Source organism: Enoplosus armatus, chromosome 5 (genome assembly GCF_043641665.1).
Source record: "Enoplosus armatus isolate fEnoArm2 chromosome 5, fEnoArm2.hap1, whole genome shotgun sequence".
Taxonomy (NCBI): domain Eukaryota; kingdom Metazoa; phylum Chordata; class Actinopteri; order Centrarchiformes; family Enoplosidae; genus Enoplosus; species Enoplosus armatus.
Genome location: NC_092184.1, coordinates 18,407,023 through 18,422,164, shown reverse-complemented (window position 1 = coordinate 18,422,164; position 15,142 = coordinate 18,407,023). Strand labels below are relative to the sequence as shown.

The 15,142-nt window shown below is 39.9% G+C and overlaps 2 protein-coding genes across 2 annotated transcripts; one reads left to right on the top strand and one right to left on the bottom strand.

The window, feature by feature from the left end:
• Positions 1-4,570: 4,570 nt before the first annotated feature.
• gdpd1 (glycerophosphodiester phosphodiesterase domain containing 1) lies at positions 4,571-9,503 on the bottom strand. Its single transcript, XM_070906360.1, has 10 exons — positions 9,368-9,503; positions 8,705-8,747; positions 8,174-8,309; positions 7,540-7,585; positions 7,200-7,321; positions 6,910-6,999; positions 6,610-6,743; positions 5,521-5,580; positions 5,141-5,192; positions 4,571-4,705 (listed from the first exon to the last, which is right to left on the bottom strand). Exons 1-10 carry the CDS (start codon positions 9,501-9,503, stop codon positions 4,571-4,573), a joined length of 954 nt encoding a protein of 317 aa, XP_070762461.1.
• Positions 9,504-11,527: 2,024 nt separating this feature from the next.
• On the top strand, positions 11,528-14,796 carry LOC139284932 (ion channel TACAN-like). The gene is made up of 12 exons (XM_070905305.1): positions 11,528-11,596; positions 11,750-11,868; positions 11,978-12,094; positions 12,208-12,267; positions 12,462-12,557; positions 12,651-12,740; positions 12,953-13,018; positions 13,110-13,171; positions 13,263-13,355; positions 13,529-13,593; positions 14,289-14,357; positions 14,683-14,796. Exons 1-12 carry the CDS (start codon positions 11,528-11,530, stop codon positions 14,794-14,796), a joined length of 1,020 nt encoding a protein of 339 aa, XP_070761406.1.
• Positions 14,797-15,142: the final 346 nt, after the last annotated feature.

Here is a 15,142-nt window from a genome sequence, read left to right as displayed (position 1 = left end):
TCAGTCTTAAACAGCATACAGCAGCATGACATCACTGACTAGAGGAGAAAAAAAGTCCTCTCTCCTCTCCCCCCATATCAAATCTCACTGATGAAGCGATGCTCCTGCATCCCAGGTGTGTGTGTCTGGTTACTGTTGCTATGTTATATCTGTACTCACTTCTAATCGTCTTCTGTCTGTCTGTGTTTTGTCCTCTATGGAGAGGAAGGCAGCTTGTTTTCAGGTGCTTTTGACACTTACACTTGTGTATTTCCTTACAGAGCTTTAGTAAAAAGGCCTGAAGGAAACACTCTTTAAATGTTCAGTGTCTTGTTTCTTCATTGTGATTATAACTTATATTTTCCTAATTCATATTCACATACAATTTCTACTACATTTCTGTGTATGGCTCTCAGATGATAAACATTGAGTAGTGTCATGAAAAAGTGACAAAAAACAAAGTGGGTGATGTGACTAAGGGTCTGTGAAACACATACACAACTTTTGTTTATGTATACAAGTCCTGTCTGTGAAGGATCACCTTTCAAGGCCTGCAACTCTGTAACTCCCATCTTCGATCCCCGAGTATCGAACCCTCCACATGATCAATACCTATCTGCATGCAATGAAAATAGATCGCAAAGAGTGCAAAGGTTGTGACTTGATAAAAGTGTCTGTTCTTCAACTGTTTATATGGACTCACGTGGACTTTATTAAGATTTTTTTCGGGGGGGGGGGTAAATGCAGCATTTCCACTTGCTTGCCTAACTGCCATTGACTTGTATGGGATGGACATCAATAAATACACAAAAACGTGAATGTTTACATTGTGTGTGTGGGATTATTGGCATGAATCAGGTCACAGGCAGTGGCGCACTTCATCTGGGGCAGAACTTCAGCCACCAAACGGAGCACAGATGGTGGGGATGCCTCAGCTCAAAACACATACACATATGCACGCACGCGCGCGCACACGCACGCCACCCAGTCTAAAAAGCTTTAACATCTGCGATGACTTTGGCAGATCGATGAGAATCAGGTGATTGTCGTCAGAGTTTATGATCACATGAGCGCCTACCATGATAACCCGCATTGATCACCACTGACGTGCACCACCACGACCAAGCGCGCGCACGGGGATGATGGCGCATACGTGCGGGACTGCTACCACAAACAGCATGTGTCATAATAATAACCACTAGATACTGTGGCTCCACTGCAGAGTAGACCTCAGCATCCCATCCACGAAGACGGCACCAGTCCAGGCATGAAAAACACTTATGACATTCATGTAACGCATGTTGGCAGGATACAAAACCATGAACTTGTCTTATTATTGTAATATGTGTACCTGCAGTCTATGTTAAAAGTTCGTTTCCGTTAAAAAGTATTGGATAAGCTGTACATGACTACATCGACGCAGAAATAAGCTTCGTAGAGCGATATGAAAAGAGTGCGTGACAGCAAATGCACCACATTGAAAAATAACGCAGAGGAAATCATTTTACCTTTGAAGGGAAGAAAAAGCGGATCTCCACGTAGCCTAGAAAATGTCGCACCTCCTCGTTTTCCTCGTGGCAGTGCCAATCCTAAACCCCCTTTCGCATTCTTTCCCAGGCAAATTTCCTCTTCTCTCTGGCTCTGGTAAGTCCTGCAGAGACGCAATGTTTTGACGCGCAATGATACCCAGCAGAGTTTAGAGGAGGCAGAGAGAGAGTGACGAAACACCCAGCCGGAGCAAGAGGGTTCACTCCCATCTACTTCCGTGTTCGCAAAAAACCGTTATCTTCTTTTATTGAACAGGACGGGATCCGTTTTTTATGTTTTGTTTAGACGTTTTGCAGCGCAATTTGGAGCGTCAATTACTCATATTGTTGTAATACGTTGACATACTAGCTAATATTGTCAAATCACCGTGTCGCGCATGCTCAGTATGATTTTAGTGACGGATGTTTGACATGACAATTTGTTGCATTTATCGGTTGTTTTAAATGAACACATTCTGTATGATTCGTTGGCCAGTATGTTGTTTCTATTAGCTAAGGCTAGGTTGTGCCGTGTTCAGTTTTTCTTTACAAGCTGTGACATTACATAGAAGCTAGCTAAACAAGACAGTTACTATCATATAAGGAATAGTCCACTTTTCCTGCGGTTACTTACCATCACAACAACACTGTGCTTTCATACAATTCAACAGCGGTTGGAACAGCTAACTTTAGTACGTTACTACTTTACCGCTTCTCTTCATGGGGTAACGTAGTGGCAAAAACTCCGTTGGCACGACAGGTAATAAGCGGAACTCCTGGGGGACGTGAACTATCTTGACGGCTGAGGCTCTTTGGCAAATAAGAATCACATTGGCCGTTGATTTGATGAATAAATGACAGCCGTACCAGCCAATCAGCGAACTGATAAAGCATAGCAACACTGAGTTTATTGGTCGAGGACAGAAGTGAGAGACCAATAATCTCGCTGGAATCTCACATTTTTTAACTGAATTTTCTTGAACGAACGCTACTAGCTACCTGTGAATGTAGTTTTGTGAAAGAACATGAATACAGGATGAGCCGATGGACCTCACCGGTTCTTATAAAAGTGAGTAGAAACAAAATGTCAGTGTCTGCGGTTTTTGTGTAACAACACATGTCCAGCATCACTAACTTTTCCGCTACAGGGAATACTTGTTAAATCTCTGCGGTCTACAGCGCCACCTCCTGGCAGTTTTTAGGTATTTACCGGATATTTATCCATCGAAATTAGTAGATATTTGTTGTCCATAGTGGTCAAAAATTACGTTATACACACCGGTTATATAACAATATTTTTAGTTTTTATTGATATTGGCAAAAAAAACAAAACACTTTTCAATTATATCTCAGCAAATCAAATAACATACTCCACGTGGGATAAGGCATTTTGATAGGCCTAAGCAGCCAGGTCCCACAAACTTCAGAAACAGAATCAAACACAACAGCTTAACAAATACTAATTTAAGCATGCAAAACAAATGTACACTCAGTACACCACAAGAAACGTAATCAAAGTATTCTAGAGTATACTCATTGATGTGAGATCTGTAAAATGATTGGTAAATCACAAGCCTTTCTCTCAAAGAATAATGATTTTGGATGTACAGGTGTTCTCAAAACAATGTAAAATATCAGTCATCAAACACTTGTGCAGATTTCACGCATGAAAGCCACCCAGTGAAAGTGCTAATACAAAATGCCCAATAACAAACTACAGACAATAAAACAGCAATACTGTTTTGACTGTAAAATACCGAACAACATACAATACATTCGACCGATACTACATTCATTACTGACCCTTACTGTGTGGTCACAAGTTTAGATTAGAGAGCGTCAGTGGTATGATAATCCTAATGATCTTTGCACTTTCAAACTGTGACACACACAGTGAGGGACTGCAAGAAAACCGGTCTTTAATACATTTCAATTTCAAGTGACTGCAATGAAGCAATCAATCAACACGTATCAGTGCTTCTGCTGTATTGCCAATACACTTTAAAGCCCGCGCATTAAAAAGGTGTTTTACGATCACATCATCGCAGGTGAGAAAAGGTACGACTCATTCCTTGTTTTGTGCAAAATTCCTCTTTCAGATTAATTAATGGACAAACGATGCCTCAGTCAAAATCTAGAGACCAAGCAACTACACGTAAACATAAAACCCATGGTCTCTAAAAAACAACATATAAAAACAGTGTGTTTTACAGAACAGTCCACAGTTCAACCGAGTGTGACTTTGAGTTGTAAATATGGGGCAGTGTCACCGCCCACCTCAGTACTCACGCTGCTCATTTTAAAATCAAATGCAGCCGAGGACTTGTGTCTGCACCCTGTTATTTATGACAAGTGGCACACACTGCATCTGGCACGTATAAAAACATCTCACAACTGCTTAGATTAGTATATTATTGCAGGTGCTAAGTCAGACGGTCAGATTGTAAAAAAGAAATCAATCGGACCTCGAAACATTGTAAAGCTCCTGGTGAATTAACATGACGTTACAACATCAAGCTACATCTGATGATGTTTTGAATAGCACAATACAAACCATAATGCAGTAATACTGCAAACTGTCATTTACTTGAAGGCATTAAATTTAATTTAACACATATTTTCAAGTCAAAAGCCATGAATCTATTATGAAATTCAAGACTGATAAGACTTGCAAATACTATATTTTTATTTGATAGGTTATACTTCAAAAGATTGTGTGCTTTTAAATAGCTGTGTGATACTGAAAGAAATCTCACGTGGTTGTGTGTGTACGTACGCTGGTGTCGAGCGTGGTGGGCAGTGAGGGGACAAAGGACCTGCAAAGAACACAACTCAAAGGAGATAATATTATATATGTGTCCTTTAAGGATATTTACCAGGACAACAACTGGTTCTTCAAACCAGTGCAGGAACATGACGGAGATCCCTACTGACTGTGTAACACAGTGTGAGAGGAGCCCTGCTGGAATGCATGCAGTAAAAGTGGGTGTGTGTGGGGGGCCTGGTTTGGCAGGTCACTCAGGTTGATGGATGGGGGGGGCGGGGGTGAGGTAGATTTTGGCAGGTCACTGGGGCTTAGAAATGCCATTCCTGTCCATGAAGTCTTTAAGCCTGGTGGGAAAATCTGTCATAACTCCTGTGGCTCCCAAGTCAAACGCCCTCTTGAAGTCCTCCTCGTCATTCAACACCCAAATGTACACCTGAAACCAGATGCGCCTATTTTTGAACTTGTAGGAAACTTTGGACATTTCCCAGTAACTACAGCACAACAACAAGCAGCTCTCGGCACGCAGGCGGGCTCAGTATTGATATTTTATACTATGTTCTTCTTGGAAGTAAAGATAACACAGATAAAGTGACTTAACCTTGACACAATTCTGCATATGTCTTAACTGTGCTCATGTCAACATTGAATACACTGCTATATGAAGAAGCTCCCTGTAATGTAAGCAAATAGGTTTGGAGGGAAAATGAAAGAAACACTTTGATAAATTGACTTAATAGGGAAGTGGCCACTGGTCATTATTATTCCTACACAACGTGCATTTAGTCTGCATCCACTACGTATTCAATCATTCGTATATATAGGTTTTTCTCATTCGTGAGGACTACTATAGCTAATACTACAACTTTACCTGTATTCCCCTGGCAGTTAGATGCTCAAACAGAGCTTTCCTCATCAGCAAACTGCAAGATAAAAACAAATACTCATCAGCAGGAAGCTGCAAGTACAGCAAAGCTAGAGAGATGTTTAGTTGCACAAATGTAAAGGTTTTGCATCAATCATAGTCACACAGTAATGTATGTGTGTATTTTTTTGTAATGAGGCAAAGAATCAGCACTTCTCAAAAACACCAAGTGCTCAACAGAGAGAAATACATAAAAATACAAGTTAATCCCAGCTGTACAGGTATAGAAGTTTAAAACAGTGAGTTACAAACAGATTCGGCCACTTTGACATTAAAAGGACAGAGGGACTTAATAAAACAAATATTCAGATAAATTAGTGACTCACGTGTCTGCCAGCCAGGTGATGAATCGCTGACTCCTACTTAATCTGCTAGGATCCTTAAGTCTGCAAAATCATTCAGAAAAGTTAAAAAAAAGTGTTCGAGTGAAAGCTCAGATGTGGTAGGTGGAAGGAAATAACAAATATAATCAATCACTGCTCTTTCACTTTACAGGTTGTTGGAAGTGCAACATGATTATAGTCAGCTGCAGCTGCTCTGAAAGGAAATCATTAATGAAAGTAGGCGTAAATGAAACGGGCTGGGAGAAAATGTACACAACAGCAACATTTGTCAATCACAATCACATAATAACTTTTCGGGCACATTAAACACAACAGATTGATGACACGTGCAGGTGTTTGAGGGGGGGAATTTGTATTAAGCAACTATTCAATGCAACACAAACACTGTGGTGGCCTTAATAGAAGTGTAATAAAGGCAATCACTTAATCCTTAATGAATGTTCGGCACGTATAATCTGCTCCCTGACCTTGATCCTTACGATCCACTAACACACTCTCTCCAGGCGAGGGGTGTGAGTGTTCCTTTTGATGACTTAATTAGTGAGTGAGATCATCTTTCAAACAGCTTTGTGGCCCAGAAAGGACACGCTGTAAACACTGTCGACCAGTGAACAAAGTGGTGACGCCCCGCTCTCTGTTCAAGGTTTGTCCCTGGTGTCTGATGAAGGCCATAAGATGTGGCTGAAAGGTCACGAAATGTCCCAGTAAACAGACCTTGCGCTATTTAAAAAGTTTTGTTTTGGTAAAACTACTATTTTCAAGGTTGATAATGAACCTTTAAGCTCAATTCAACAACTTGTTCACTCTATCGAACAAGGTTTCACCATTTAAGTTTTTTTAACTACAAACAGAGATCAAATTGTAGCATTGAGAGACTTTCTTCATCCGATTAATCAGCAGCAGCTAAAACATGTCGACAATGTCAAGTTAAGTCTTTTCTTATTCTGAAACACTGTCAACTAAACTGTAGCTTTGTTCCTGTTCATGAACCCTGTTACACTCCGTCATATATAGGCTGTTTATGGGCTTGAGTCCCATTCTGGAAATGTTCATATTTTTATGTGTACCTACTTGGTGATAATAGAGGGCATGGGGATCTCCAGAAACTGCTCCTTGAGGGGAACAAAGGGCAGAAGGCCGGTGTAGAAGAGGCCTAACAGCTGCAGTACTCTTGGAAGGCTGAACAGTACGGGAATACGAGGGTTCTACAAAACACAAACACACAACCTGAATTTAGGGTCAACTCCCATAAATTCAGTAACTTCTAGAGATAAGTGATGACACAGTCTGCATCTGGGGTATCTGGGTCTTTCAATATCATTATTGACTAGACTGAAGGTAAACTGAGCTTCACATTTCATGTAACTGTACCTCTTTGTAACACTTCTTTACAACCTGGTTGCTGGCGTTGCCCCAGACAGTCAGATGCTCTCTGTCGTACTTAATGACCAGCTCAGAGACCTGCAAGGATGAAAGAGACATTATTACAGAAACTCACATATAATATATGGTACACAGGTGTGAAGCATGAATCAGACACACTGAGGAGCACAAAGTCTGTTAAGTAGTTAACTGATTAAAGAAAGGGAGAGAAGATGTTGTTTTATAGGAGGGTTAAACTACCAAGAGAAACAAACAGGAGGAGACACACACAGACACACCTTCTTGATGAGCGTGTCGTTGTTGACCTTGATGTCAATGTTGACAGGGGTGTTAGGAAATGCATCAAAAATGTCCCTGAGGAGAGGGATGCGTTTGTCCTCTCCCCCCTCGCAGAAACACTCTGACAGACAGACAAGGACAGGATGAAATCACAGTCAGCTTCACGGCGGGCGGGTGGACAGTGGCCCAAGTGTATTAATCATTTAAACTGTGGCTGCCTTGCCAACAGCTTGTAAACTACAATATATTATCTGTCAAAAGTCAACTAAATACATAGGATGTTGCTGATATGCATCTGTATGTTGGTAATTACATCAGTCATGGGTATGTGATGCTCACCCCTCTGAAAAGTGACACCCAGCTTGCAGAGGTACGGAGGGAGCTCCTGCAAAGAGCACACAGCACTCAGCGGTTAACAGACACAAAATACAGCCGATAGTCAGAGGAAGATTAGGTCAGAGGCAGCGAGAGGAGGGTGACGGAGGGTGTTTATCAAATTGTTTCGTGGCATTTATCAGCATCATTTGTAAGTACTGGAGCTGAACTTTGAAAGGCTTCTCAGGAAAACAACGATATTCGTTTCATTATCCATTTTAAAGTGTCGGCCATCAAAGATGTGCAGCAGGAATCCTGAGTGAGCAACAATTAATCCACCGACTTGCCAAGAATTTCTACTGGAGTGGATCTTTTTTAATCTGGCAAAAGTTCATCATGTGACATATCAGGTGACTTGGTATGGACCTCAGCTGATCAAAGCACATGATCCATCAATGCTGCTACCTCATTTACACACGTCTATACACAAACACAACATGTAACTTGTCTGAGTTGAGCTTTTAGATATTTGTGGACCTCGTGACCTCTGTGTCTTTTATATGATAAAAGGTAAAGTTTTCTTGTTAAGGACCAAAAGTTATGTTTGCATTCAGTGTTATAGGAATGGAATGACCAAGGAGATATTGCAGTAACTCACAGTGTAGGTCGTGTCGGAGATGTAAGCGTTGATGCCAGTGGACCTCCGCAAGTTGGCATCGTGTGAAACCACTACCTGTTCATCTTTCGTCAGGTGGCAGTCCAACTCCAGCATGTCTGTGCCAAGTTCCACAGCGCTGCATGAACCAACACACAGTACACATATTGTATTTATCACTACACCTGGGAGCCTCCATTGATCGTCAATCTCACCACTGATGGTCACAGTCATCAACGGTGACGGTATGAAACAAATAAAGCAGTTCACTTCACCCACTGCATTTATCAATCAATCAGAAATAACAGCAGCAGTATATCATCTGAGGCTTTGACATGAACAGTTACATAAAAGGCATCGATGCCTGTGTGCTCCAGTGTGGATAAACAGACCGTGGTCACAAACTGATCACAACCAAGCTCAGATGACACACACTGCCCACGATCACAAGTGCAAGCACCAGTTATGTTTCACACATCAACGTGCAAAAGTGAGAGAAGGAAGTTTGTCATTGTGACTAAGGTTTCTACTCACTGCTTGAAAGCTGCCATGGTGTTTTCTAGGTTTTCACCTGCTCCTGCAATGACAAAAAAGTAAACATTAAGCGTGATACACAGTGTTTTCTTTTGCATGACTGCGGGCCCCACAGCTGGAACATTGCCCTCACTGTTAGAAAAATAAGGTCAACTAACTGTAATAATAAAAAAAAAGTAATTTCCTGTAGTAACTATTGCAGCATATCAGACAATAAACAACAATGACGAGCCTGTTTGAGGGAAGCACAGTAACAAATACACTGCAATATAACCAAAACCATGCAAATACATCTGAATGAATGAATGATGAAATGGTGACAGCCTGACCAGAGGTGGATAAACACTGAACAGTCGGCCTATTCTTACTTACTTAACTGATTAACTAGCTCTTAGTGAGAACTTAAAGTAGTCCAAATAACTTGAGTCAGAGCAAGAAAATATCTGGTTAGCAAAAACATAATTCCACATCACTTAATAATGATCACAGCTATGTCACAACTGTTCAGATATTCTGTTCAGACAAGGGACATAAAATTGTAGCAACTGACAGTTACATGGGCCAAGACGTGAACCTGCAGCTCAAGACGGAAATGATGCTCATCATCTTAATAATAAGTACGCAAATAAGTTTACAACATTCAGTGAGAAACTTTGGATTCACCTCCACGATGGGAAATGTGCCTGCTGTGAAAAGTCTCTCGCTTCCTCCGGTGCAAAAAAGTCGGGCATTTCAGCAGCAGGGCAGAGGTGAGCACGTAGCCCGTTACTGTTGACAGGACATAAACAGCAGCACACATCTCCTGCCAGTCGGCTGCAAAACAAACACAACACAATCAAAGTTAATATCACACAGTTACAGCACTAAAGAGCAAATAATCCTGCCGTCAGAGGCGAGAGAAAGACAGCAGCTTCACAGACAGCACATTTCAGTTGCTCAAAACATTCAAGATTGTGAGTGTCTGCTTTTATTGTCGCACTGTCTCTCAGTCTCTCATTCATTGTCGGAGGGACAGTTTGAGCAGCTTTGTTTTCAGCGTAGCAAGGGATTTACAGACGATAAAACATCAGTAACATTAAGGACACCCTTTCTCCCTGACAATACAGCTGCAACAACTGTTAAATGGCAATAACGTTAACCAGTTTACTGACGATGGCGTACTAGCTACATTAGGCTAACGTTAGCTGAGCTGGGGTCGCGAGATGAAATCTTACCTTTGTCATCAAATTCTTTTGGTTTTCTTTCTTTTTTTTGTGTTGACTAACCTAGGTAGTCCCAGTATAAGTTAGTTAGTGTCCAGGAATATATATATATATATACAGCAAGCTACTTTGCATGAAGGTGGACTGTTGGGGTGGCCTCTCCTCTACAGCTCCAGTGAACTTTGCAACACACAGCTGTCTCTGACAAGCACCGGCCGCCGTCAGCTGTATGCGCATGCGCCATCCTGTGTTCCTCTGCCCGCATATTTCAGAATAAAAGCGGCATTCAATTACAAATTTTTGGGGTGTATGTTTTCGACTGAAATAATTATCACTGCAGTTTGTTTTTCTTAAACTGGTAGGCAGAAGTATAGCAACAGTCAAAGATAAATTGTGCAGTTAACACTTTAACACTTTATTTGTCAATTTTTACAATGTAAAAGAACACATAGAATTTTCATATCAAACTATTTAAATTAATTAATTCATTTTGAGTCAATTCAATCTAATCTTATTTGAGTTGATTAAATTAAATGTATTTTATTTAATTCAATTTAATTTATCTTAGTTGATTCAATTCAATTTAATTTAATTTTCAGGTTCTCGCTCCGGTCTGCTTTCAAAACAAAACCCACCCTGCTGCCACCAAAACCAAGTAACCCTGGCTGTGTCTATCATTTTTCCAAGCTCGGTGTGTGTGGAGGGGCAGTCTGGTGGCAGCCCGCCCTGCAGACACCCAGCCTGTCCACTCTGCCTAACCAGAGACACTCCACCAGCAAAGAGCGGCTCTGCAGTGTATGTAGCTCTTTTGTTTTTCTGAGCTGACCCTACTGTATGTATCATATTTCCATGGGAACACAGCCCAATGTATTTTTAATTTATGCACAAAGGGACTGTTTTATGTTGTTGTTGTTTTTTTTTATTTAAACTATTTATTGGATTAATATTTAATTTGTAAATTATTTTTTAATTCCTCTGTCTATATTCTATTGTCCATTAAAATATCAATTACTTTGTTGTTTAGTTTATTTATTTATAGATTAATACATTACTTTGTAAACAAATGTATTAATTTTATTTTTTACTATTTCCTTGACACTTGTGGTCTTCCATACACACAAGTCTGTTTGGTAAAGTGAGTTGATAACAGATTTTGTCCTTTCCTCCACCAGATGTTGCTAATGTCCAGCTGAGTAAGCGACGACCAAAATATAATGAAATATGAGATGCACAAAAGCTACGTCTAGCTAAGGCGGCTGGGTGAAGCATGGCAAAGGCAACTTCTAGTCTTTGCATTGTATATAATATAGTCATAATATAGTCAACAATAACCAATCCCTTTTATCTCTGTGAGTGATAACTGATCAATGTGATAACCAGAGAATTTCCATAGAACAATGTCCATGTCAAAATCTTGCACATTTGTACTAGTCAAAGTTCACTTCATGCAATAAACCGTCCATGGAGATGTGACACACACCCTGGAGAGAAATACTTCAACACAGCATTTTGTGCAAGTCATTTCTTGTTGGTTAAACAATTAAAAAACCTTACTGGGTTATTTTAAGTGGGTCTGAGTTTGCTGCCAGTGTAGTGTGTAAAAAAGTGAAATATTTACAAAATGCCTGAAGGTCTAACAGTTGTTCTGGAGGAGTGGAAATGTCTGGAAGAAGAGTATCAACAACTTCAGGTAAGAAATGGATCAAAATCAGAGCAGTTGTACAAATCATGCTTTACATACCGTTTCCTTGCTATTGTGTAACTAAAACCATGTGATAAAATGTTTTTAATGTCCAGGAGAACCTCTTGTAATCAATGTAACCACCGTGTTCTTCTCACCCAGGAGACACACAGAAAGTACTTAGAGAAACTGGATGAAATGTCCAAATTACAAAACAAGTGCTCTTGCACCATTTCCAGTCAGCGCAAAAGACTGAAAGAGGTGTCCCAGCTAGTTAAAAAGTAAGTTAACACACACCGGTCATATTCAGACACACACACACACACACACACACACAAACATGTCATGCTGTGTCATAGACCTATTTCATGCACTCGTATCATCCATCAGATGCAGCACAGGACCATCTGAAGAAGACGCTAAGACCTTGGATGAAATAAAAGAGAAAATAAATACGCGACCAAATGCTTTCTTCGAAATGGAAGCTTTCCTTCCCAAGAAAAATGGGTGATGACTATTTAATCAAAAGCCTCCCAAATACAAGCTGATGTCATTGCTCTGATTAAAATACATTACATGTATTGCCTTGCATAAAGTTGAATAATTGTTTCATATCGCAGGTTGTACCTCAGTCTGGTTCTTGGAAATGTGAATGTCACTCTTCTCAGCAAGCAGTCAAAGTAAGCAGTAACCATAAAAGGGAACACACAACCTGAATATCAAGTCCACTTTTTATTTTCAGCCAGTACCTCTTTGAATATGCATTGAATTAATATTGAAAAGATCCCTTATTTCCCTAAATCAAACATCTCCTTGGCCGATAAATTTCTGCCTATGTCATTGATACTTGTCGTTTTTGTCACGTCCTTGTCAGATTTGCCTATAAAGATGAATATGAGAAGTTCAAGCTGTACCTCACAGTCCTCCTGCTGCTGTCCTCCTTCATGTGCTATTTCTTTGTGAGCTACAGGTAAGCATCAGCATGTCGCACATCACAGCTACACGGACACTGCATGAACTGTGAGTCTAAATCCAGCACTTCTTCTCATGTCCCTGACTTTAGATTTCTTGATGCAATCCTCAATTTCCTGCTGGTGTGGTACTATTGTACATTAACCATCAGGGAAAGTATCCTCACCACCAACGGCTCCAGGTCAGCTCTGTACCACCCTTCCATCAAAATAATGAAAAATGCAATAACCATATTTTTCATAAATAAAACATATTCTTAGCTCTCTGACCTCTGACTTTTTACATTATTAAAGAAACTAGTCAGTATTCAAATCTTCTTCTTTAAGCAAGTCACTTTGACAAAGTGTGGAAAATACACTCTAAATATCTAATAAAATGTGTCCCACATCATAGAATCAAAGGCTGGTGGGTTTTTCATCACTACGTCTCAGCGTTTCTGTCCGGTGTGATGCTGACATGGTGAGTCCCTCTGTTTGTTACTGTTATATATAACCATTATATTGCAATTGTTCCTATGTAATAATGACGTTCCTTCCTTTCACTACCAAAGGCCAGATGGGAACTTGTACAAGATATTCAGGAACCAGTTCCTTGCCTACTCCTTGTATCAAAGTACGAGAGATACATTTATGGTTGAAACTTCTAAATCATCTAAATCACCCCAAAGCCTGATCAGTGTTTCTTTTTCATCTGGAACATACAGGTTTTGTTCAGTGTCTGCAGTGCTATTATCAGAGTGGGTGTCTGTACAGACTACGAGCTCTGGGAGAAAGACACAACATGGATCTGACCGTGGGTGAGATACATTCTAACACGGCAAGGACCCAAACAGACATATCATAATTAGATATTCAGCAACAATTTTGAGAACCAGTCATGCACCATCAGGCACGTCCCGGACTCCTCATCGCCGCTGCTGTAACAAACAGATGTGAATAGAACTATTTAAACTCTGCTTTCTGTTTTTAGAGGGATTTCAGTCGTGGATGTGGAAAGGGCTGACGTTTCTTTTGCCCTTCCTCTTTTTTGGCCATGTGAGTACAGTCTGAGTGACACTGAGAAGATTTGCAACTGAACTTGAGAAATTTCCTCTGACTACTGCTTAATTTGCATTAAAAACCATGCTTTGTCATGGTTTAGACTGGATGATACAGAAAAGCTGATTTTAAAAATGCTGATGTCATTAGAGACTTAATATTAGTCTGCGTACTTAGGCCAGTGGTGGAGGGTAACTAAGTACACTTACTTAAGTACATCTTTGAGTTACTTGTACTTCATTTTATGCAACTTTATAATTGTACAATAATTCAGAGGTAAATGTTGTACTTCTTACTCTATTACATCTACCTGACAGCTACAGCTACTAGCTACTTTTCAGATTAGGATTTTATATCAACAATGAATTATACATTTATAACATACAACACATTGTTAAAGAATAAACCAGTGGTTGGTTTTGTGGCCTCTTTTAAAAAATAGTGTCCACTTGCGATCACATTCCCTTACTGACCCTTACTTCTGCATTTCTACTTAAGTGGGATTTTGCAGGAGTTTAGCTTGTAATGGAATATTGTGGTATTGGTACTTTTACATAAGTAAAGGATCTGAGTACTTCCTCCACCACTGATTTAAGCATGATTTGAGTCAGTGTTTAGGTTTTTGGTGATCTGAAAAACAGCTTAACCTTTTAACAAAACGAACCCTTAAGTCCTCATGTTTTGTCTTGTAGTTCTGGCAGCTCTTCAATAGCCTCTCTCTCTTCAGAATGACTCAGGGTCCGGACTGTAAAGAATGGCAGGTCAGTGCTTACACAGTCACCAAGTTTGATCATTTCACCCTGTTCCTGCTTTTAAAAAAGATTTACTGTTTCTATTCATCTTCCAGCAGCATTAATACTTCTTACATTGCATGTTTACACCACTAGAGGGCTTATTATCTGTACGCTAGTGTGTTCACATTTTATCAAAGATATTACTGACAGCCTGTTGTTATATTATAAGGAGTTTTTGTATCTATTTTAATTTTTGTTCTCCACATTACTGCTGAACACTTCATCCCCCCCTGATCCTGATCCTCATACTTACTTACTTACTGTTGTTCTCTTACGTTCCATATGACACCAGGTCTTGATGTGCGGTCTCTGCTTCCTTATTCTGTTCATGGGAAACTTCTTCACCACCCTCGCTGTGGTCCGTCAGAAGTTCAAGAGCAGGAATCAGAAAACAAAGAGTTTGTGATGTACTAATGAAAAAAAGTCTACAAAATGTTGTCATTAACATTATTTGCTATGTTATTATGCTATCAACTTATTATAAGTCTTCTGGCTATTACTACAAAACATGTACAGTGGATAAATGAATATTAAAAAATGTGTTATTACTAATCAATCACCATTAAAGGTTAACGGTATGCTCCACAATACCTCTGTGTTCTTATCTTAAATATATAATTAGTAAAATTTCTCTCATAGGAAAAGACAATGAATAAAAGCACCCTATCATTTTACAAACACAACAGCTTCTGTGAAGCTGTTTTTAGTACTACATATTTTGTGCATACATTTCTATCTGGTTTAGTTAAAGT